Source organism: Zootoca vivipara, chromosome 6 (assembly GCF_963506605.1).
Source record: "Zootoca vivipara chromosome 6, rZooViv1.1, whole genome shotgun sequence".
In the NCBI taxonomy this organism is placed as follows: Eukaryota; Metazoa; Chordata; class Lepidosauria; order Squamata; family Lacertidae; genus Zootoca; species Zootoca vivipara.
The window spans coordinates 14,362,206-14,387,333 of record NC_083281.1 but is presented as its reverse complement, the minus strand read 5'-3'; the positions used below and the strand labels follow the sequence as shown (position 1 = coordinate 14,387,333).

Genomic DNA, 25,128 nt, shown 5'->3' with positions numbered 1-25,128 from the left:
CAACCAGAAAGCCTTTGGCAAAGGAGTCACACACACACACACCACCCCTGAAAGGAACGCCAGAGCCTGGGTGCCATGGTGGGAAAGGACAGTTGGGGTGGGAGCCCACATGTACAGGCCCCTCCGTAGCTGAAATGGAGAGGGGAGTTGGCCCTTAAAGTACACTAAGGACTTTATAAAGGCCAAAACTGGGGCTCTTAAGCCAACTGGAAGCCAACAAAATGTTTCAGGACTGGGATCATAAGCCCTTCTGGCAACGGCGCCAAGTCGCATTTTCTACCAACAGCGGTTTCCCAAAACCTTGAAAGGGAGCACTATAATTAGAGATCTCTTCCCCCCCCCCTCCAATATTCTGCTGAAGAAGAGACCTTTGTAACTCAACGTTCTGCAAGTTCTTCTTCTGCAATCCCTCGTTGCCGAGTAAGATTGTCTTCCATAAACACAGTTTTAACAGTGAGTTCGTGACTGTGGAGGCCAGTTCTGGATCCACACGTCCTTCCACAGTGGTGACATTGGTTTCTGGGTGGGAGTTGATCACGGTGTGGATTTGCCAAGTGTGCCTTCCTCTTGGCATGTTTCTCCCTTGCGTCCTGAGTTTGAGTGTATTCAAAGCCCATGACACCTTTGGTCAAGGCTGTTCTCCAACTGGAGCGCTTGCAGGCCAGTGTTTCCCAATTGTCGGTGTTTATACTACATTTTTAAAAAATTGCCTTGAGACCTCTTTTGTTGACCACCAGCATTACACTTTGCATTTTTAAGTTCGGAATAGAGTAGTTGCTTTGGAAGACAATCATCGGGCATCCGCACAACATGACCAGTCCAACGAACTTGATGTTGAAGAATCATTGCTTCAACACGGGTGATCTTTGCTTCTTCCAGTATTAGTTACAGGTAGGTAGCCGTGTTGGAGGGACCCAGGTGGCGCTGTGGGTTAAACCACAGAGTCTAGGGCTTGCTGATCAGAAAGTCGTCGGTTCGGGGTGAACTCCCCTTGCTCGGTCCCAGCTCCTGCCCACCTAGCAGTTCGAAAGCACATCAAAGTGCAAGTAGATAAATAGGGACCGCTCTGGCAGGAAGGTAAATGGCATTTCCGTGCGCTGCTCTGGTTCGCCAGAAGCAGCTTTGTCATGCTGGCCACATGACCTGGAAGCTGTCTGCGGACAAACGCCGGCTCCCTTGGCCTATAGAGCAAGATGAGCGCCGCAACCCCAGAGTCGGACACAACTGGACCTGATGGTCAGGGGCCCCTTTACCTTTACCTTTTAGCCGTGTTGGACTTCTGTTTCAGTGTATCTGAAGATGTGTCCATGCACACAAAAGCTCATACCAATGACAATCTTGGTCTCTAAGGTGCTACTGGAAGGAATTTCTTCCAGTATTCGCTTGCCTGTCTTCCCAAGTGATGTGTAAAAATTTTCAGAGACACTGTTGATGGAATCTTTCGAGGAGTTGGAGATGGCGTTTATAACTGGTCCGTGTAGCATACGCTAAGGTTGGTAGTACAATAGCTTTGTAAACAAGCGTTTTGGTTTCCCTGCGAATGTCCCGGTCCTCAAACACTCTGCACTTTAATCGGGAGCAAGCTGCACTCGCGGAGCTCAGGCGATGCTGGATTTCGGCATGCAAGTTATAACAGCTACTTAGCATTGCCTCCCTCTCGCTTCTCTCTGCCTTTCCACCTTAAAACTCTTCCCGGCCCTTCCCAAGTCCCTCCTCCCCTTGCAGTGGATTAGCTGTCTGGCTTTGATAACAGCTGCTGGGAGTGTGTGCCTGTGTGACTCTCTGCTGAAGTTGGTAGGTGTCCCGATATTTATATAGATGCACACACCCAGAGACAGAGAGAGGCACGCCCTGTAAATAGCTTTGGCTGCCCTGGGGAGGAGAGTCAGAACTGCTTCAAGATGGGAGGCCAAACTTCTCAGCTCTTCACGGTTCCTGAGCAGCAGGAGATCATGAAAGAAACTGGCTGTACGGGAAAACTTTAGAGAACGGTTTGCTTTCCTCCTTTCCATGAATAGGGGGGGAAATGGGGGAGGAGGGAGCTAGCAACAAAGCTCGGAATTGTTTAAACCCCTGACCTCCAAATGAGAAGCCCACCTGCCTTGCTGCGCATTTGCTAGATCTCTGGAGCTCAGTCCCAGGAGGAGACTTGGCTCACGTTAAAGCTTTGCTGGGAAGAGGGAAGTCCTGGCTGCTCTAGACTTATGAAAGGGGTGGGAATCGCGGCCAGTGGGCTTGGGCAATCGCATAGGAGGGAAAGATCCAGGACTCGTGGAGAGGAGCCTCGTGATCAGAGAGCACCAGAATCAGGACTTCATAGCTGAAACACGGCTCAATTTGGGAGCTGGGAGGAAAAGGGTCTCGGGACTGCCTGCAAGCACAGGGCAGGCAGGGAGCAATTTAAGAGGTGAAGGGGGGGGGCAGCGGTTGTTGGTCTTTGGTCCGCATCGGCTTGCCTCGGCTGTCGTGATGCCAATGCGCCCCTCTCATCACGAGCGAGAGAGGGAGCAGGCACTGGAAGAAGGGGCTAATCCGGATCTTCGGGTTCGAGTGTTCTGGGCCTGGCCCGTTCCAGCCCCACCCCAACGGGGCCACCTGCCTCCTATTCCCCAGCTCAGGGCCCAGAGAGCAGAGGTTAGGTGACTAACGGAGATCAGAGGTCCACAAAGTCTGTTCCTCCTAGCCAAGGAAATGGGAGTAAACTACAGCGCATCAGCTAGTACTGTGTGAGTACAGAACTTCTGGACAATTTGCAGCTGTGGAAGAAATTGGTTTTTTTCTTTGTTCCGATGAGTAAGCCAAATGCAGACTTGGGACACGGGAATCTTTTGTCTGGGGTGTGGTGTGCAGTCAGTTTGGGAGAGATCTTCATGCTCCTGGGGTAGAATGTGAGCCCCACCCCTGCCCCCTGTTAAGAGATATTTTACCAAGTTTTGGATGAAAAAGGAACTGTTGCTATTGAGCTTGGCACTGCGCCCCAACCAAAGCCTTGCATCTTATCTGGCAGCTGGCTTCCTATTGTTTGCAAAATCTAAAAAGGAAGAAAGGGCGGGGAGGGGGATGACTTTGAGGTTTCCACCCTGTGTTCCCCACTTCAACAAGTTGGGGGGGTATTAAATTCCCTCAGTAGGGGGCAGGAGGTTTGAATGTGTGTGCTTTAAACCCAATGTGTCACCGATTTCTTTTATTATGCTGGGCTTGTCACTTTTCCCCTGAGAGAAGATGCCGCACATTTCATGGAAAGAAATGCTGTGGCAGGAATAATAGTCACAGTGGCAGCTTCCATTTCCCATCAGCCCCAGTTAGCATGTATAATGGGAGGTTGGCCGGGGGGGGCGGGGGCGGGGAGAAAGACACCAGACTGGCGACCTTTGCCCTTACCTTTTCCCATTTCATCTGGTACTTTGGATTTTGTTTAGTCGTTTAGTCTGTCCGACTCTTCGTGACCCCATGGACCAGAGCATGCCAGGCCCTCCTGTTTTCCACTGCCTCCTGCAGTTTGGTCAGACTCACATTGGTAGCTTTGAGAGCACTGTCCAACCATCTCATCCTCTGTCGTCCCCTTCTCCTTGTGCCCTCCATCTTTCCCAACACCAGGGTCTTTTCCAGGGAGTCTTCTCTTCTCATGAGGTGGCCAAAGTATTGGAACCTCCGCTTCAGGATCTGTCCTAGTGAACACTCAAGGCTGATTTCCTTCAGAATGGATAGGTTTGATCTTCTTGCAGTCCATGGGACTCCCAAGAGTCTCCTCCAGCACCAGAATTCAAAAGCATCCATTCTTCGGCAATCAGCCTTCTTTATGGTCCAGCTCTCACTTCCATACATCACTACTGGGAAAACCATAGCTTTAACTATACGGACCTTTGTCGGCAACTTGGGATTTTAGTTGCTGCTAAAATTCATTTACATCCCGTCACTTCCATTTCTAAGGAACTCATAATATTCTTAGAACAATGTGGGTTTAAGTAAAGCTATTGTGGGGCCAACCTTCTGCCTCCCTCCCACAGTATAAAAAGGCAGTGCCAGAGGTGGGGGTGGGGAACCTCACTGAAGGGTGCTGCAAAAGCTATCAAGCTCACCCAAAGCCAATTGGAGGTTGTAACCAGAATCACAGACTTACAGAGTTGGGAACAACCTTTCACCTAACGTGGGGTTTGAAACCATAGACCCTGAGAGGGGTTATGGGACAGACTGCGAAGTCTCTTGACCCCCCCCCCACTCAGCTCACCCCCGGGCTCCACTTCCTGGTGGAGGCCCTTTGGTGCTGCCCCAAGGGGATTTCTTCTTTTAAATAATAAAAAATACTGCTGTACCATAAAAAATAATATAACAGCGGTTTGCAACAATATGAAAATATAAAACTGGACAGTAAATCACAAAAAGTTAAAAACAAGTTAAAACTAATAACACAACTAAGTTAAGTAAGTAAAAATATCAGTAAAGGTAAAAAAAAAAAGGTAAAGGACCCTTGGATGGTTAAGTCCAGTCAAAGGTTACTATGGGGTTGCAACACTCATCTCGCTTTCAGGCCAAGGGAGCCAGCGTTTGTCCACAGACTAAAAAAATTTAAAAAATCTTGAAAAGGATTATTTAAAAAAACACTCTTCCAAAAGAAATTTTTCCTTTAAAAGAATCAAGTTCTTTTAAAAAAAACTGTCCTAAAAATTTCTTTAAAAGAATCCTTCCAAAAAATAAAATAAAAATGTCCAGTAGCACCTTAGAGACCAACTAAGTTGTTCTGGGTATCAGCTTTTGTGTGCATGCACACTTCTTCAGATACACGAAAGCTTATACCCAGAACAACTTAGTTGGTCTCTAAGGTGCTACTGGACAATTTTTTAAAATTTTTTTGGAAGGATTCTTTTAAAGACTTTTTTAGGACAATATATATATATATATTTTAAAGGACTTGATTCTTTTAAAAGAATTTTTTTGGAAGTTTTTCAAATAATTCTTTTCAATATTTTTTTACTTATTTCGACTACAGCAGACCAACATACCTGAATCTGTCCACAGACAGCTTTCCGGGTCATGTGGCCAACATGGCCAAACCGCTTCTGGCGCAACGGGACACCGTTAAGTAAACCAGAGTGTGACGGAAACACTGTTTACCTTCCCGCTGCAGCAGTGCCTATTTATTTACCGGTCCCGGCGTGCTTTCAAACTGCTAGCTTGGCAGAAGCTGAGACAGAGCAACGGGAGCTCATCCTGTCGCGCAGATTCAAACCGCTGACCTTCTGATCGGCAAGCCCAAGAGGCTCAGTGGTTTAGACCACAGCGCCACCCGCGTCCCTTGTAAAAATAGCAATAGGCCATTGTGGGGGGTGTACTCTTAATTGCTTGCCTTGGCCTGGCAGAATAGAAGAGTTTTCAACAGGCATTTAAAATTTGGCACAGAAGGTGCCCACTGAATCTCCATTGGCAGAGAATTCCACAAAACTGGGCCAATGACACGAAAGTTTCTCATCATAGCCAAATGAGCCTCCACAGCTTGGGGAACGACCAAAGACACTCCTGCAGATGATTCTCAGTGATCGAGCTGGGACAAAGGGGTTCAGGCAATCCCTGAAATATCCAGGTCCCATGTTGTTTAGGGCTTTGTAAATCAATACGAGAATCGTGACCCTGGCTTGGTAGCAGATAAGCAGCCACAGTGACGCCCTCCAGTGCAGATGTGTCGCATGTTCTCGACCAGAAGCTCCCTTCAGCAATCTGTCCGCAGCATTGTGCAAGCATTTTGTCCGCAGCATTGTGCAAGACCCAAGGGCAAAGAGAGCGTGGCAGTCATCCAGCCTCTAGGTTACCAATGCATGTACTGCAATGGTCAAGCTATCTCTGTCCAGCAAACCAGACAAAGTGGATCACCAGCCCACCCTCAGGCCTGTGACCTTCTTTCCCCCAGCAACCACTTTGCATGGTTCCCAAGTGGACTAGGAGACTGCCCTGAATCTGGACACTTCATTCCCATTTCCGTACAGTGCAGGCGTGCTCAAGCCTGCTCTCCAAGTTTCAAACAGTTCGCCTTTTGATTCAGGGGAATGTTAATTGCATCTGGCTTCTTCTTCTTTTTTCCGTTTCAAGGTCATTATACCTGCTGCTCATGGCACTTTCTTGGCTAATCATTAAACCTCTCCTTTCCTCTTGCACCCAGTCTCGGAAGCTAGTGTTGTGCGCCTTTACCAGCGCTTCCAGGCCTTGGACAAGGATGAAAAAGGTTTCCTCAGGTAAGCAAGAGGGAAAGGAAGAGGATGGCAATCTGAGAACTAGGAAGAAACTCTGAGGCCATCCAGCCCAGTCTCCTGCAGCAAGGGCACGGCCTCCGTCTGTAGACATTGCCCCACAACCACCACCCCACTGACCTTTACACAGCAGAGATTCAGGCAGCTCAGTTGAGGCTTGTGCTTTTTCTATCCTGCCATGCTCTGTTCACACTTGTGGACATGGTATAGCCAAGGGAACAGGAAATGACGTGACTCAATTCACGTGAGAAGTTTTTTGTTTTTAAATTAAAAATAAAGAAATCAGGGATTTAATCTGAACTAATGCTCTTCTTCAAGCGCTATTTAACCATTTTCTTCTTTCAAGACTGGTAAAAGGTTTTAAAGCTTGATTCAAGAGCAGCCAACAAATACAGCACTAAATACGTCAGAGCAAATTGGTCAAAAAGTAATGACACATTAAAGGTGAGCGGAGTGGCAATAGGTTCACCTGTCCAATATGACAGAGCACACGTCAGAAACATACTGCTCTAGAATTCTATGATTCCAAGAGTCAGCAGAGTAGAATTAAGAACAATTGAGACCTGCAGAGAACTGCAGTTCTGCTCCATTCTGGGGGTCTTTAAAAGTTAGTTTTTCTGCAGGCAGAAGACAGGGATTTGCATAACAATGTCATGCTGATGGCCCATAAAAAGTTAGTAAACACAGCAAGGATATTCCACAGTAAATGCCTACAGAAGCCCCTTAGCCACTGCTTTTGACCACCAAATTCCTGCTCATTTGTCAACACCTTATGTATTTCAGTTTCACGGTGCTTCATCCAACTGACATAGATAGTTAGAGCACCCTGGCAGAAAGGACTACACTATCACCGCAGCTTTCTGCACAACACCTACTGCATGGGTGACAGATTTAGGGATGCTGCAATTGTAGCAGGAAGAGAGGCAATGTGGACTCAGAATATTCACTGCAGACCAGTCAAAGGAGGCAGGTGTGGGTTAACAATCACACAGACTTCGCACCAGGAAGACAAAGAAACCTTGGGAGGGTTTCTGACTATGACCAGAATTGATTCCTTTTATGTGCCCCCCCCCGGCTCATTTTGGTCATCAGCCACGTCAGATATTCACTGTGAACAGAAAAGCTGGATGGAATAAAATAAAATAAGCCACCTTTGCATTGCGGAGGGTTGGGCTAGATGACCCTTGGGGATCCCTTCCAATTTTATACATTTTGTTATATGTTTTCTCACTCTGCAGCAAAGATGACTTTGAAGGGATCGGAGAACTAGCAGTGAACCCCATTGGCGACCAGATCATCAATGCCTTCTTCCCAGATGGGTGTGTGTGTGTGTGTGTGTGTGTTTATGGAAATCTCCGGCCCTGCCCAGTGCCATAAAAAAAACCAGAAACTGCCCTCGCTTGCCCCTTGCCCTCACTTCACCATCCTGTCCTCTTCTAACAATACAGGGAATCAGACCTTAGTTCACAAGAATATTCTTGAGTCAATTCTATGATTCAGGGTACTGGAACAGCCAAGTTCAGCCTGGAGGGCCTGTTCCCCTGCCTGCTGCTGCTGCTTGATTCCAGTCTATTATGTTCTTCCCCAGACACATTTGCTCTTGGCAAACACCCACAAGGAACAAAATAAAAAAATTCTTTCCAGTAGCACCTTAGAGACCAACTAAGTTTGTCATTGGTGTGAGCTTTCGTGTGCATGCACACTTATCTGAAGAAGTGTGCACGCACACGAAAGCTCATACCAATAACAAACTTAGTTGGTCTCTAAGGTGCTACTGGAAGGAATTTTTTTTTATTTTGTTTCAACTACGTCAGACCAACACAGCTACCTACCTGTATCCACAAGGAACGTCTCCCAGTCCCAATTCCCAAGTCTCATGAAAGGGCCTGAGAGCTCACCCTGTGTCTGCCTGAGAGCCACACAGAGTTCTGCATCGCTGAAACCCAGCCAGGCAGGAGTGGCCTCTTGCAGGCAGTTCCCCAATGTCCATGCAAAGAGAAATCACAGGACTGAGAGGTGTGAGGCAGGCACAGGCCTTGTCCAACGTGATCGAGTGCACAAGGCCAGCCTCTTTTGCAGCCCTGATACAAATGCATAATTAAGAAACACCCTCAGGCTGATCAGGCTTCCTCAAGCAATGGCATGCTAAAGAGAGGAAAGGAAGTAGCTCAGGAGCAGAGCATCTGCTTTGCATGCAGAAGGTCTCAGATTCAAGCTCTAAGCATCTCCAGGTACCGGTAGGTCAGTGAAGGCAATGCAGAGCTAGATGGGCCAGGAGATTCCTGTGTTCCTTCCTAGTAGGTAAGATTCCATGAAGGGTCTTGTTTCTCCCTAGGAGAGAGACTACGGACTTCCGGACATTCACTCGTGTGCTGGCCCACTTCCGGCCAGTGGAAGGACCCGGAGGCTCGCAGAACGCTAACAGCCGGCTTAGCAAGCTGAAGTGTGAGTAGATATAATGGGTGTTCCTGGGAAAACAAGTACAGGCAAGAAGTACCCCATGTAGCTGTAAGGGCTAGAGATGCTTGATTGATTTCATTTAAATGACTGAAACGCTCAGGATGCAGAATTCTGCAGTCACTGCCAAGTTCCCCAGTTATGCTGTGCAGTAACAAAAGCACAGTATGCACATGCAACCTGGGTGCTTAATGTCCCCCCTTAAATTGAACAGATCTGTGGGCAGGCAGCACAACATGGTGCCACGCCCTAAACCTTCCCCATTGCTAACCTCCCCCCCCCCCCCCGGTTGTTTTGGTTCCTGTTCAGTTGCTTTTCAGCTCTACGACCAAGACAAGGATGGGAAGATCTCCCGAGCAGAAATATTACAGGTAACTGTTGCAGACAACTGGGCAAAGCTGCAAGGGTGGGAAAGGGATGTGCATATGAAAAATTAAAATCGGGGAGGTGCAGTGCTTAACTGTGTTACCCAAAGGCAAGACTGCCTGCCTGCCCCCCAAATATATCCTGCCCCCTAAACCTCAATGGAGGAGGAGAGCTGATGTCACCCTGACAAAAGGAATATGCTCTCTACATGCTTAGAAGCACTTCTTTAAATTCACATGTACCAGGCTAGAAAGTCTTGGGCTCAAAGCTGACTGTTGGAAGATTCAGGACGGATAAAAGAAAGAACTTATTCATGCAGTGCAGTTAAACTGTGGAACTCACTGCCGCTGGAGACAGTGACGGCCACCTACCTGGGTGGCTTTAAAAGAGGACAGGACAAATTCACAGAGTGTAAGGCGATCATTGGCTACTAGCGATGATGGCTATGCGCTGCCTCCATGGTCAGAGGCAGTAATGCTGCTGAATACCAGTTGCTAGGAATCACAGATGGGGAGAGCTGCTCTTGTGTTCAAATCCTGCTTTCAGGTTTCCCACTGGGCATCTGGTTGGCCACTCTGAGAACAGGATGCTGGACTGTACAAGCCATTGGCCTTCTTGTGTTGTGAAGGTCACAATCATGCCTGGAACCCAGGAAATTTATCCTGGGACGTCGGTGTAGAAGCATGCACATGTTTGTGCTCCAGCTGTCACAGCAGAGCAAAGCTTTAGTCCCTTATCTCTATGAAGGCAGAGGAATAGGGAGAAGCAGCGCCCTTAAGAACCCCTCATCTCTCTGGCTATCCCTCTTCCCCAACCCCCAGGTGCTGAGAATGATGATTGGGATCGAGGTGACGGATGAACAACTCGAGAGCATCACAGACCGAACCATCCAAGAGGCTGATAAGGATGGAGACAAGGCCATCTCCTTTGAGGAGTTTGCAAAGGTCTGGGATAGGGAAGGTTCTTCCACACTGGTCATTCCTGGCTTAGTGCCCTCCAGATGTTTTGGCCTCCAACTCCCATCAGCCCCCACATGGGAGCAGGAGGCCAAAACATCTGGAGTGGGACCAGGTTGGGGAAGGCTGGTCTATACGCTGCAGAGATATGGACCCTGAGGAACATAAGTTTAATTTCCAGGATTTTTTTAAAAAAGCAAAATATATCAGACAAGTGGATCTGTGTCTTCAAGACAGCCATAGCCCAGGTGTGGAGAACCTCAGGCCTGGGGGTTGAATGTATCCCTCCACACCCTTCTATCTGTCCCTCAGGACTCTACCCAAAACACTCCATCCTCTCTCCCCAGGCTACACACACACACACACACACACACACACACACACACACACACACACACATGTCCTCCGAACTCTGCTTGCCTGGATAAGCTGTCCCACAAAGGTAATTACATTTATTGCCCCACCCAACACATCATGTGATCTCCAAAAGACTGCCCAGAAGGGGGCCATGACCCTTGGGCTGAAGGAGGTCCCTCACCTCTACACTAGCCCCTTGCGGACACTCGGCTCCTTAACCCCTGAGTGGTGCTTGGGTCCTGGTTTCCCCACTCTGTTTGCTTTTTATTAAGAGATTTATAAACTGCCCTTCCTTTAAGACACCAGGGTGGTGAACAGCCATGAGGCACCTGCTCAGAGGTCTTCAGTCACATTTCCCAGGACTGGGGTTCTGGCCATGAAAAGCAGTTCTAGGTCTGAGAAAGGCTAAAAAGACCCAGCAAAGCTTTCTTCTTCTTCTTCTTCTTCTTCTTCTTCTTCTTCTTCTTCTTCTTCTTCTTCTTCTTCTTCTTCCTCTTCCTCTTCCTCTTCCTCTTCTTCTTCTTCTGTAACACCAATCTTCTCCACTTTGTTTTGCAGTCTGTGGAAAAGCTGAACATTGAACAAAAGATGAGCCTCCGGATCCTGAAGTGATCCGTCAGGGACCAGAGAAACCCCTGACAACTTGGGAAATGATTTAAGTCTGGCTCCTGGCAGGAAAGGCTGCAATTGCAAAAACGTGTGGGATACTGTCGGATCTCACCTCTGCTCCTGATGGGCCGCAAAGAAACCAAATTGGAGATATCCATCTAACAAAGATCCCTCACTGACAACAAGATGGGATCAGGAGCTGCTGACCAACAGAAGCTTGCCATTCCGTCTGCCGTGTCTAAGCAGACCTCCATGACACTATTTCAACTAGAAGCGGCTCTACCTTTTTTCCATTTTCTGAGAAGCTGTGCACTTCCTACGCCATGTACTGAAATGCACATCAAACCAGATTTTCTTTTTCTTAACAGGAGGGTGCAGAAAGCAACTTTGGCATTCTCCCCTCCCTATTCGTTGCAAGCGAGCCCAAAGTCATAACCTTGTCAAGAAACTGTTGAGCATCATGCAAAGATTTCAAAATGCAGTTGGGGGCTAAAATGATTACTTCCTTTGGAGCCTGGGGGGGGGAGTTCATACTATTGTGACCTGACCTCCCCTCCTTTTACAAAAAGCTTTGCAAAGGCAGTAAAAATTAATGCTGCCAAACAGTAAATGAACGAGTCAGAATTCATTTCTGGGAGAATTGATTTCAAGGTTTCATCAAAAAGGTAATACATACTGGAACTGTGGCACTGGTACCTGAAAACCACCTTGGGGGTTATCTTTCCTCGATCACATTTTCATTCATTAAAAGATACGCAGATTGCATCCACACAAAGCTAGAAGTGGTTTTTAATTATCTGCCCTATTTTATTTCCATTCTTGCATTCTGCAGCTACGTAGTAAGTATGTAGGAAGCTGCCTTGTACCAGGTCAGGTTTCCTCTCTTCTCTGGCTGGCAGCAGCTCTTGAGGGATTTGGGGGGGGGGTGTCACGCAGAAATGGTTCTTTCCCATCACTTGGTACCTGGTGCTTTGGGTTGAAGCAACTCCCCTGTTTCAGCTTTGGGACTTCTTCATTTAGAGCAGGCATCCCCAAACTGCGGCCCTCCAGATGTTTTGGCCTACAACTCCCATGATCCCTAGCTAACAGGACCAGTGGTCGGGGAAGATGGGAATTGTAGTACAAAACATCTGGAGGGCCGAAGTTTGGGGATGCCTGATTTAGAGCCAAAGGAAGAGGTGACATAACAGAGGTGTATAAAATTATGAACAGCATTGTGAATGAGGACAGAAAGAAGTTTTTCCTCCCTCTCTTGGAACCCTAAAAGCTCATGGGCATCCATTAGAACTGGGTGCTGGACTAAATGGGCCACTGGCCTGATCCAGCAGGCTCTTCTTGTGCGCTTGAGAAAAGGGATGCGTTGCCAGATTGAGACCTTCTGCATGCAGAACAAGGGTGGCTCTGCCGCTGAGCCAGGCGTCTCGCTCTCTCCATTATGTTTCCTACATCTTTGCTGCTCTTGGTCTACTTGCTGCATTTATACACTGTCTCCTTTCCGGATCAGCATGCTGATCTTAGGATCAGGCCCAGCTCAGGCATCGTAAAAAAAAGGAACAAGACAATTGATAAATATGCACAGACGCAGCTAGAGCCCCTTCTTCATATGCTTTGCTGAGCTACATAAAAATAAGTGGTGTGTTGTTCTTTTAGGGGGAAACTTGCAGTTGAGAATCTCGTGCAAAGCAGCTGTGCAGGGAGAAGGAAGGTATCCTGACAGACAGAAAAAGGGGTCCCATCAACCAGATGATACTAGGGGGCAGCATGTTAAAGACAACACAAACCTCTTTTATCTGGTACTAACTGTTGCCAGAGCAAATACTTTTATATGCAAAGAGCCCCACATGTCAGCTGCTAGTCAGCAGGAGACGTGTGATGAACAGCAACTACACAAAGTATTCATGGTATGCTCTGGTACAAACCATGAAAAAATTTGCTGGGGCATACATTTCCCCGAGAGTTCCTCGTGCCAGGCAAGAACTCAGATCTTTGTCTCATTAAGAGGCCAAAACATCTCCCCTCACTGAACTGTTGCAGCCTTTCTGGAAAGCTGGGCACAGAATTATAAATTTTTGATGACACCATTAGCAGACTTTCATCCAAGGTGCATCTTTTGTTCACCATTAGCAAATCTGCAGCCAAATCCAACTCGGGGGACAAAACCTGAGAAAGCCTGCATCGTCCAAGCAATGCCTCTTAGCCCAACTGTCCTGCAGACAAGAATCGCACCTCTTGCCCCAAAAGCGCACTAATGTGTGCATGTGTACAGCACACACACACGCCCACCCTTTACGTCATTATAACATTTGAGAAATACCTCAATACAAGATCGTAGCTCTGTATTGCTGTATTGTTTTTAATATGCTGTATTGTTTTTAATATTCGGTTGGAAGCTGCCCAGAGTGGCTGGGGAAACCCAGCCAAATGGGCGGGGTATAAATAAATTATTATTATTATTATTATTATTATTATTATTATTATTATTAATCCATGCTAATGGATGTGTTTCTGTATGGAGTCATTAAATGCAGATCACAACCACTCATAAACATGCCCTGAAACTCCACCCTGTGAGTAACCATGACAAGATGTTAAGCGATATTCATGACACGCCAGTATTTGCCCTGTATTTCCCCTTCAAGCCCACAGGCACCCAGCCCACCCCCCTGCCCTGCTACCCCTACCATTTCTCCTGCAGGGACCCCTCCTCCCTCTTTGCAGATCCAGCCCCCCCCTGCAAGATTATAGATACCAGCAGGCCAGTCCTCCCGGCATCATCAGATGATGTCATCTCTAACAGCTGGCCAATAGGGGAGCCCCCAGCTGGGAGCATCTTTGCTGCAAGACAGGAGGGCTGGGGAGGGAGCAAAACCAGCTGCTGGGGAAAACTGGGGGGGGGCAGGGAGGGTAGGGTGGGGAGCTCCTTTGTTTCTCTTCCCTTTGAGGCAGCAATCCCACTGCTCTGTAAATCCAACCTGGACTCTCCTCGGGCGGCTGGCTTTGACACTGCAGGTCCTAAGATATCCACCTGCGGCAGGAGGTCATTCCTCACTCTCCAGCGGATATTTCAGGAAAGGATTGGTCTCCCCCAGATTCTTTAAAAGAAGACACTTTGCCCATCCTCTTGCCTCTGCAGAGCCAGACACTCCGAACTGGACTGCACCTGCTTCAGCTAGGAAAACACAGAATCCAAGGCCGCAGAGCACGGAAGGTACATTTCCTCTTATCAACCTTCGTATCAGCATCATATTACCTTTATTCTAGAGCAGGGAGATAAATGAGGGTGGGGGTGGGGAGGGGAGAGAACAAGAAGGGAACAAGCAGGGTGGGTTTCCAGGAAGGATCATGCAGAAGAAACTGGGAGACATTTTACTGCATAGCTACCAGCTTGTGAGGTATAAGACAGCCAAAGGCTTCCAGCGGGCAGATTAAGGGAACAAAGTGTGTTTCTGTGAATGTGAATGGATATGCCAGCAATGTTGCTGGCCTTCTTTCAAGAGACGTCATTTTAAAAAATATTGCTCTTACCCTGGCAATTAGATTTGGGACTCATTTTATTGGGGGGGGGGAGGTAGAGTCAGAAATAAATCTTTTTGCAGATTCATATCCAGCGGTGCCGAGTATGATTTGCAAACATCCGCTGAAACACTCCCCCAAGTTGGGCCCAATTTTTGACAAATCTGAACATCTCTGTCAGATTCATGTCCCCCCCCAGACTGAAAAATCCCTGGACTGACCAAAAATCTGCTTCACATGTTTCTATCCTACCTCCCCACCTCCCCCCCCCCAAAAGGTTTTGCCCTTAAAAGATTGTGGAGTCTCAGCAAACTGTCAACTTGCCAGGATTTCTTTTCTTAGCTAAGGCAGAAGAATTAAGGCATCACCACCAATCGTATATTGTATTTCAGTAAACACTAGCTGTTTGCATGGATGTGAAACAAGGAGTAACTCAGGTTAAACAAGGAAGAGCAATCGGTGTCTTAACAGTGAAAATGACACAGCCCAGTAACAACTTTGTGCACATCTTAATCAAACTGGTCTGATAGTTTTTGCTCTTCCTAGGGAGGGTTCCCTGGGAACTGTAGTTTTGTGACAGGGGGTGGGATGGCTAGGGAACTCTGCCTGTTATTGCAGCGGACTACCAATCCCATAATCCTTTGACAGAAGCCATGACAGTTAACACTGTTATAAAACTATTATGGTTTGTTGTTGTACAGAAAGTCCATTGGAGAGTAGCCCTTTATTGTGGGGAGGTTTCATAGGCATGAGGCAGCTTCACCCATCCAATGCACAATGGGAATTGAAACAAGACCTAATTTGAGCCAGGGCTGATCCTGGAAGAAGCGAAGAGGCTTCTGTGCAGACTGCCTTTCCCTCGTCACAGTAAAGGCCCTGCACATCTGGGAGGAATTAAGAGGATGGGCTCATGACTCGAACTGAGAAAGCCAAAGGCAGGTAAAAGCAGAGGCAGGGAAAGCCACAGGACAGGGCACATTAACTTTTTCAGCAGGGGGGCGGTCCACTGTCCCTCAGACCTTGTGGGGGGCCAGACTATATTGGGGGGGGGAGAATGAACAAATCCCTATGCCCCACAAATAACCCAGAGATGCATTTTGAATAAAAGGACACATTCTACTCATGTAAAAACACACTGTCCGCAGGCCAGATTTAGAAGGCAATTGGGCTGGATCCGGCCCCCAGGCCTTAGTTTGGCTATCTATGTCATTAACCAAGGGTAGAATCAGGCATAATGTAGCACAGCCAACAGGTGGAAAATGCCAGAACATCAAATATTTTGGCGGTTTGACACCCGGCCAAAAAACAGGAAAACAATGTACTTTTAATGGGAAAGACTAACTGGTACCTGTGACAAACGTAAGCAGAACCGAGAACTGAATTAGAAAAAACACTAAAAATGAAAAACACATGACCATTTCGTTTGAGGCACCTTGCACACACGAATCCCACCTTACTTCTCCAAACCCTTTGAATGCATTTAAAAACAACAACAGGGAAAAGTGCAGATTCAAAAATTCTCTGCACAACCAATCTTCTTGTTTATCACACAGCAGACACAAATCAGGGAACTGCAGCCTTCCACACCTGCTTTCTGAGTGCTCAAAGCAGCGGGACACACCTGGTTTTCTGCATGCCTGCCTGCCTGCCGACATGTCAACTATCAGTCCTGAATAGTGAGTATCTAGTGACAAAGGGAGAAGCCTTGTTGGTAAGAGGCTGTCTGCACAGCGAACAACGGAGGGGATGCCAGGTGAAAGGCCATTCTGAAATCATTCCAAATTGAGCACTGGGTATTGGGTGCTCACCCAGGGAGGGAACGCAGCCACCAATAAGAGGCATCACAGACACTGTGGATTAATGACTTCCTATTCATAATTAAAGCTTGCCCCTCTTCTCTTAAGAAGAATGGGGGGGGGGGAACCATGTAAGTGGCTCCCTTCAACTGAAACCAATTTATAGTTGCTCACCAAAACGTCTTCCTCTTTTCTATCTTGTCAACAGTGACTACTTGTTTAAGCTGCTGCTGATTGGCGATTCTGGAGTTGGGAAGTCATGCCTCCTGCTACGTTTTGCGGTAAGGCTCTTTGGAAGGGGTGTTCTGGCACTTTGGCTAGGTTTTGCTGAAGTCTCAAAGAAGGGATGAGGCAAGCAGGACTCTTGGCCACATTTTCAACGTCAGGTCTTGCCCCAAGATTTAAAGAGGAAGATGCCTCTGAGCATGCGCAAATCATATAATAATAATAATAATAATAATAATAATAATAATAATGTATTATTTATACCCCGCCCATCTGGCTGGGTTTCCCCAGCCACTCTGGGCAGCTTCCAACAGAATTTTAAAATACAATAATCTATTAAACATTAAAAGCTTCCCTAAACAGGGCTGCCTTCAGGTGTTTTCTAAAAGTCTGGTAGTTGTTTTTCTCTTTGACATCTGGTGGGAGGGCGTTCCACAAGGCGGGTGCCACTACTGAGAAGGCCCTCTGCCTGATTCCCTGTAACTTGACTTCTTGCTGCGAGGGAACCGCCAGAAGGCCCTTGGTGCTGGACCTCAGTGTCCGGGCAGAACGATGGGGGTGGAGACGCTCCTTCAGGTATACTGGACCGAAGCCGTTTAGGGCTTTAAAGGTCAGCACCAACACTTTGAATTGTGCTCGGAAATGCACTGGGAGCCAATGTAGGTCTTTCAGGACCGGTGTTATATGGTCTCGGCGGCTGCTCTCAGTCACCAGTCTAGCTGCCGCATTCTGGATTAGTTGTAGTTTCCGGGTCACCTTCAAAGGTAGCCCCACATAAAGCACATTGCAGTAGTCCAAGCGAAAGATAACTAGAGCATGCACCACTCTGGCGAGACAGTCTGCGGGCAGGTGGGGTCTCAGCCTGCGTTTATTTTAGAAATACTGTAAAGCTCCTTTATTTGGCCAGCCAGACTATTGGGTCCCATACTGTCTACATTGAGCCTCAGCCAAGGGTCTTTCCTATCACCTGCTCCCAAGTGCTAGGACTTACTCTAGCCTGAGTACAGCACCCAACCACCTAGTCAATGCAAACCACAGAAGTCACAAGCTGTGCCACAGAACAAACTTACAAACAGCTCCAGACCAAGGGAAAGGAACACAAAAATAAAACACCAAGCTAATTTTGATCGGTGGTGGTGGTAGTGAGGGGAATCTGCGACCTAGGCTGCCACCTGTTCTTCATCAGTGTGCTTGGCTTAACAGAGATATGCTCCAGGTGAGCCTTTTTGAATGGTGTTATCCCATCCCATGTCAAAAAAAGTTTCCTGGGGCACTTCCAGGAAGGAGCCTTATACTGTGAACAGGTCATAAAGATCTAGTTTTTCCTTGTTCAGGCTTGGTACGTTAGCTCCCATCCACCTCCATTTTAGATAGCAAATACTATTCTGTCTCTTTTTGTCCACATTAGTGAGTGGAGCTTAACAAGAATGGAGGTGTGCTGTGATTTGTGGGGTTGTTGGTTTTTTTAAAGAAATCCCCTCCTACCCTGAAATTTCAGACTTTGAATTCCCCCGATTTTTCATTTTAGTGTTAGTATCGCCATGAAGGTAGCCAAGGAAACTGAACTGGCAATCAGGAGATATAGTGGTACAAGTGCTGGACTAAGACCTGGAAAGTTTGGGTTCAAATCCCCACTCTGTCATAAAACTCACTGGGTGACCTTGGGCCAGTCACTGCATCTGAGCCTAACCTACCTCACAGGGCTGTTGCAGGAGGAGGGGGGGGGGAACACATGCCACCTTAAGCTCCATGGAGGAAAAGGTGGGATACAAATGCAATGAATAATAGTGGGGTGGGTGTCAAGGTAAGAGACAGACCTTGTAAAGAGACAGACCACTGGTCCATCTACCTTCACTGACACAGGAAGGGCTATCCAAGATTTGAGGCAGAAGTCTTTCTCAACTCTACCTGGAGATGCCACCATGGAAAGAAGATGCTCTACCTCTTCACTATCTTACAATTTCTTGACTTACAAACACACTCAGGCACAGCACATTATCTCAGCAGAATAGCACTACTCACATGCACACTTTCTCTTCTTCTTCTCTAGGATGACACCTACACAGACAGTTACATCAGTACCATCGGCGTGGACTTCAAAATCCGGACAATAGAGTTGGAGGGAAGGACCATTAAGCTGCAGATTGTAAGTATATCCACAGGGCTCTGGAAACAGGAGGTTGGAAACTGAGCCTCCTGGATTCTCTCCCTGCGGTACAGGTTGCAATGGCCAAGAGGAACAGCAGCAGCAGAAAGCTCTTGTACCTTAAACAGCTGCACAGAATCTAGAATCACAGCAGGTGCAGCTTTTTCTTATCCATCTTGACAAATTGTTCCACTCAGTCACTTGTAATTAAGGACCCCATAAAAACACCTTGAATGTTCGGTGAAATGACAACTTTCCAGTGGAAGTTTTGACATTCTTTAAAAGCAGTCTTAGGAGTTGCTTCAAATGCTACATTCGCTGACAGGTCCAAGGGATGAATCCAAGGAAAACAGTGTGCTGAAATATACAGTATGTGTATTTATGTAAATGCTATGGCAATTGGATATACATGCATTAAAACAGACCTATGACAACTTCCCCTAGTATATAATTACCATAGCTGCCAAGTTATCCCTTTTTTAAGGGATTTTCCCTTATGCTGAATAGGCTTCCTCGCGAGAAAAGGGAAAATTTGGCAGCTATGGTAATTACACACACATATATATTTGCATGCAATTCACCTTGTATACAATGCAGTGGGAAACGAAGCCAATGTTAAGTTCCATTTCGGTTTCACTCATTTGATCATACTCTTAATACATTCTCTTGATGAAAACCGAGTCACATTTCTAACACTGCCCACTAGAAGGCAGCACTGACCAGAACAAACACATTTCTTTGCCCCACAGTGGGATACTGCAGGGCAGGAGCGCTTCCGAACAATCACGTCCAGCTATTATCGAGGTGCACATGGCATCATCATTGTATACGATGTGACAGACCAGGTAAGTTGAACAGAGAACAGCTTTTCATTCAAGAAAGGCAGGGGGGAGACACTACACCTTAGGTAGGACCTGCCCCTGAGGGCAACTGTGACCATCACAACACAGAATCATAGAATTGTAGAGTTGGAAGGGACCCGAAGGGTCATCTAGCTCAGCCCCTTGCAATGTAGGGTACCTTATCCCTTGATAAGATACATGGCAGCAAGAAAAGCAGCTGTCCCAGCCAGCTACCTTGGGCCACCAGTAATGGAGGCCAAATGCCAGACTCCCACAAAAATTCACTACCACAAGGTGCAGCAATGTCCACCCCACTAACTTAGATAGGTTTAGAAGCGGATATGATAGATTCCCCTTTTAAAGACAGAAGGAGAGCTTTATGGAATGTTCCATAAACCTCCATGTTATGGCTCCTCTTTTCAGAGGCGAAATGACACTAAGCATCATTTGCTTGAAATCATCAGCAGAGGACATTTATTGCCCAGTTTGTGGGCTTCCAAGGGGCACCTGATTGGCCACAGTAAGGGAACAGGATGCTGGACTGATGAATTTTGGTCCAAACCAGCAGGGCTCTTTTTATTGCCACCAGAAAGTTCTCTTACCAAGCCCCATGTAATGAATAAAGGTAGCACTGAGAATGCATCCATATAATTTAATAGCACACATTTTTAATTAACCTTCCTGCTCCATCTATCTCAGTGTTACTGAGATACTAAGAGAGGCAGCCGACATCACCTTGCCGACAAAGGTCCGTATAGTTAAAGCTATGGTTTTCCCAGTAGTGATGTATGGAAGTGAGAGCTGGACCATAAAGAAGGCTGATCGCCGAAGAATTGATGCTTTTGAATTATGGTGCTGGAGGAGACTCTTGAGAGTCCCATGGACTGCAAGAAGATCAAACCTATCCATTCTTAAGGAAATCAGCCCTGAGTGCTCCCTGGAAGGACAGATCGTGAAGCTGAGGCTCCAATACTTTGGCCACCTCATGAGAAGAGAACAATCCTTGGAAAAGACCCTGATGTTGGGAAAGATTGAGGGCACTAGGAGAAGGGGACGACAGAGGACAAGATGGTTGGACAGTGTTCTCGAAGCTACGAACATGAGTTTGACCAAACTGCGGGAGGCAGTGCAAGACAGGAGTGCCTGGCGTGCTCTGGTCCATGGGGTCACGAAGAGTCGGACACGACTAAACGACTAAACAACAACAACAACAACAAGAGAGGCAGAGAATTAACTTTTGGAAAGCATCCCTACCTAATCACCTGGAAGGGATTCTTGCTCACCATAGGAGACTAGGCAAGCAGCTATGAACAATATGGTTAGGGAAGAAGAGGAGTTTCAGCAAACATGAGGCCAGAGTAGCTCACTGCTGCTGCTACCCACATACTTAAACGAACCACTTATCTGACCTTTGTTCCTGCTCCTTTCCAGGATTCATTCAACAACATGCATCTCTGGCTGGAGGAAATCAACCGCTATGCCAGTGAGAACGTCAACAAATTGATCGTGGGAAACAAGAGCGACCTCACGAGCAAGAAAGCAGTGGATTACACTGCAGCCAAGGTGCATAAATAGGGGGAAGGGAAGGGCCTGCATCAAATCAGCTTTTACCCTTAAATTGCTGAGAAAGCAATTTCACCTTCAGTGAAACTAGCTGCATTCGCACTCTTTCATTTTCATTCATTCTTTGTTGTCTCCCCAACTCCTGAAGGAGATTTTAGATTGTAAATTTCTTGATACAAGAACCTAAGCAATAAACATATTGCTCATGTTATTTCATAAACTGCAATGGTGCTAGATCAAAAAGCCAGCTTCTACCTTAAGAAAAGCTGGGCAGCAGAGAGAGGGATCAGTCACGTACTGATAGTCTCCTCTTGTTCTCTTTCGGTTCACCCCATACTATTACTATTTCTACTAATAATTTTACTATTTGTACCCTGCCCATTTGATTGGGCAGCTAATAGCTACCAGGGCTGCAACATTTATTTAACAAGTTTATTTAGTTATTTTTAAAAATGTACAAACCAAGCTTTCTGTAAAAACGGATTCCAGGGCGCTACAAAAAGAAATCTAAAATTACAGAAATGCATTAAACAGAATAACATTTATTTGTTATGGAAAACAACAGAGTCTCTTGTGACATGTTAAGAGATTCTTAGTTGCTTTTGCTGCAAAAGGCTCAGCATGGCTACCTCTCTGCAGATCATCTCTGAGTCTTCATTGTTGTTTTGTCTCGACCTCCTTGCACACAGGAATACGCAGACTCCCTTGGGGTGCCCTTCCTGGAGACGAGTGCGAAAAACGCCACCAATGTCGAACAGGCCTTCCTCACCATGGCGGCAGAGATCAAGAACCGGGTGAGCAGCGGCCCCACCCAGAACGACAGCCATAAGTCCAACCTCCACATCCAGAGCGGCCCCCTGAGGCAAGAAGGGCCTGGCCAGGGAGAAGATGGCGGAGGAGGCTGTTGCTAAGAGAGCAGCCGCCCAACGAGCGAAGGAGTGGGAGGTTCAAGGAACGCACAAGGGGGAGGGAGCGGTGGTGAGCCTTGGGCCTGCAGAATGGCCAACGACGACTGGACCCCCATTTTCTTCACAGCATCCCAACGTATCTTTACGGACTTGGAATGCACAACAGAACTTCTGCTGGCAAAACAGCCTTGGCCCAATCTGTGTTTGCTTCATCCTGTTTCCCTGACTTTGGAGCTGTCCTATCTTTTCCTATTTAGCAACCACCCCCTGACCTGACCTGCTGTACCATCACACACATACAGCCCCGTTTCCTTCTCTTAGCAAATCTCCTCCCAGCCCAATGGAACATGGGACCTACCGATTGTCATGCTGCATAGAAAGAGGGAATCAAGGGTAGCAAGGGGACAAAGAGACCCTTAGACCAAATTCATTCACCTAGATTTACCATCATTGTGTGGTTCTGCTTCCACACACACCAAAATGGGCTTCGAAGCAGGCACAGCCGCGCTTTGGAGCATGCAATCAAGATCCCTTGGCAAAGTCTAACAGCCACCACCTCCCCCTCAAGCCTTTCCTGTTAAAAAAAAAAAAATCAGTACTGTATCTAATTGCTGAAGGCTGTTTGACTGACAGAAAGGGTAGGTTTCCACCCTTCTCTCGGCCAACCCTTCCCGCTGCCGTCTCCCCAAAACTCCTGCCTGCTAGCTCTGGGAGCATTACTGCATTACAAACTTACATTAGTCCATGAATCCTGGGGGTCGTAGTTTGGTGAGGGTCAAGAGAAGTTTCTATTCCATAGAGTTCCCCACCAAAGAACTACAGATCCCAGAATTAAGGGGAGAAACTGGAATAACTCTTTAACCTAACTTAAGCATGGAATGCAGCCATTAACAGAGTACACCCACGCCCAACATTTCATGGGTGAAAATACGGACACCGTTGCGCATGCGTAATATGTCTGTTCCGCTACTACAGATCTCTGTCTGGGCTCTCCCCAAACCCAGCAATACACAGATATTGTTGAAGGTTCTCCTCCCCCCGTGTACCTCAAGGCTCATTCATTTATGTTCATGTAACTTAGATAGGGACGCGGGTGGCGCTGTGGGTTAAACCACAGAGCCTAGGGCTTGCCAATCAGAAGGTTGGCGGTTCGAATCCCCGCAATGGGGTGAGCTCCCATTGCTCAGTCCCAGCTCCTGCCAACCTAGCAGTTCGAAAGCACGTCAAAGTGCAAGTAGATAAATAGGTACCGCTCTGGCGGGAAGGTAAACAGCGTTTCCATGTGCTGCCCTGGTTCGCCAGAAGTGGGTTTGTCATGCTGACCACATGACCTGGAAGCTGTACGCCAGCTCCCTCGGCCAATAACGCAAGATGAGTGCCGCAACCGCAGAGTCGGTCACGACTGGACCTAATGGTCAGGGGTCCCTTTTTACCTTTACCTAACTTAGATATCGGTGGGAAGGGCTGAAACTTGAGAAAATCCTAGTCTGCGCACATGTGCTAACTAGTTTAGAGAAGGGGAAAGCGCACTCCCCAAAGCCCAAACAGGGATGATGGTTCACCGTGGGCAGCTACTAGGAAACGGGGACATGCAACCCACCTGCCAGGGTATGGTGTGTGATTTTCAACCTCATGGCGACGCAACAGTAACCCCATGCCTGCAACAGGTCAGAAGTCCAGGGTAACAAGATTTAACATTTTCAAAAATCCACTTGCCTTTTGGAGGGTTTGCAGGCCTTATGGTGCTCCTAACACCGACAGCATCAAGAAATGGTAGCAATCAACTCTCGTTGGCAGAGCACAATGTCTAACTCCTCTCTCTCTCTCTCTCTCTCTCTCTCCATTTTGCCCTCAAGGGTTGCAATGCTAATTTGCCCTTTATTGAAATAAGTAGGTTGGCAAGTTTTCTATCCATCCAACATACACGCATAGTAGTATGTATGTTGGTACCCTACTGATTTATCTGTCACTCTGGAAAATACTGAAAAACTGAAAGGTGTTAAGAGAGAGCAAGCCTCTAGTCCTCATGGATGTGAAATATACAAAGCTCCAAAAGGTAGGAGCCCCAGGGCTTATGGGAAGGGAGCTGCGGTCCTATCTGGTTCCCTATTTCCCTTCTCCACATACCTCTTTTCCATGCAATCCTGATTTCAATACCTCTGCACTAATTTTGAGGCCATATTCCTCACCGCCACAGATGAACATCAACAGGAGGCGAGGACTTTCCCACTGTCAATGGGAAATATTGAAATCAAACTGCCCAGCATATGAAACATCTGGTGGGACTGAGAAGAGGACCCTGAAGAACATCTGTCCCCATGAGCTCACTTTGCTGCTGTCACCATATTTGGGGGGAGCACAGCCAGGAATCACATAGGCTGTTTTTTTTAAAAAAAGGGCAAAAGCATTCCCCTATAAATGTATGTATGTGTGTCTGGTTTTTTTGTTTGTTTGTTTTTTTGCTTTTTTAAAAACCGTGAACTGCTTAGAGAACAAACAGGGTTGAAAATATTTTGAAGTAAACTTCACTTCTCTCCTTGCCCTGGGTGTCTCACCCAAAACCAAATTTCTCTTTTAACAGAAAGGATTTGTCAACCGGACTAAATGCAGAACCAAGCAAATGCTCACGTTTATAATTCTGCTATTTGAAGAGCAGAATTCAGCATGAATTCCTCCAGAACTTGGATGGGGGGCAGGGGTATAAAACGAGGGCAAGGGTTTCGTGTGTTTCTGGACTGCGTCACATCTTATGAAAGCTGAAAGCGTTGCTGGATGTAATTTGTCTGATTAAAAGCTTGACAGGGTGCAGATTAAAACAGAAAACAGCTCACTGATTAAATGGAGTGATCCATCTGAACTCTCTTGGGACACTGGGAAACAGAGGGCCTGATTTCTGGCCGCAGCCTCTGAGCTTAGCCCCAGTGGAGGTCACAGGTCTGCCAGCATAACAGATGAAGGACAAAAGTGCAGGGTTTCAGAGTTGCTGTATTTGATGTTTTGAACTGTACACTGCCCTGGGAGTCTTATGCTGAAAGGCAGCCTAGAAACAGATCGATGCTGGCAAGGTCCTCTCCAGCTACACAGCCCCTTTTTCGATGCTTCTTCTTCTTAATTTATGAATTATAAACTCACCAGTCTCAAGGTGATTGTA

At 47.0% G+C, this 25,128-nt stretch overlaps 2 protein-coding genes across 2 annotated transcripts; both read left to right on the top strand.

The window, feature by feature from the left end:
- The first annotated feature begins 1,810 nt into the window (after positions 1-1,810).
- Positions 1,811-13,446, top strand: LOC118085865 (calcineurin B homologous protein 2). The gene is made up of 7 exons (XM_035116865.2): positions 1,811-1,968; positions 6,152-6,224; positions 7,478-7,558; positions 8,575-8,684; positions 9,006-9,067; positions 9,884-10,006; positions 10,934-13,446. Exons 1-7 carry the CDS (start codon positions 1,902-1,904, stop codon positions 10,985-10,987), a joined length of 570 nt encoding a protein of 189 aa, XP_034972756.2. The 5' UTR covers positions 1,811-1,901; the 3' UTR covers positions 10,988-13,446.
- A 457-nt stretch (positions 13,447-13,903) lies between these two features.
- LOC118087851 (ras-related protein ORAB-1-like) lies at positions 13,904-23,803 on the top strand. The gene is made up of 7 exons (XM_035120881.2): positions 13,904-14,192; positions 16,051-16,173; positions 16,502-16,574; positions 18,569-18,664; positions 19,414-19,509; positions 20,938-21,069; positions 21,759-23,803. Exons 2-7 carry the CDS (start codon positions 16,151-16,153, stop codon positions 21,978-21,980), a joined length of 642 nt encoding a protein of 213 aa, XP_034976772.2. The 5' UTR covers positions 13,904-14,192; positions 16,051-16,150; the 3' UTR covers positions 21,981-23,803.
- The last annotated feature ends 1,325 nt before the right edge of the window (positions 23,804-25,128 follow it).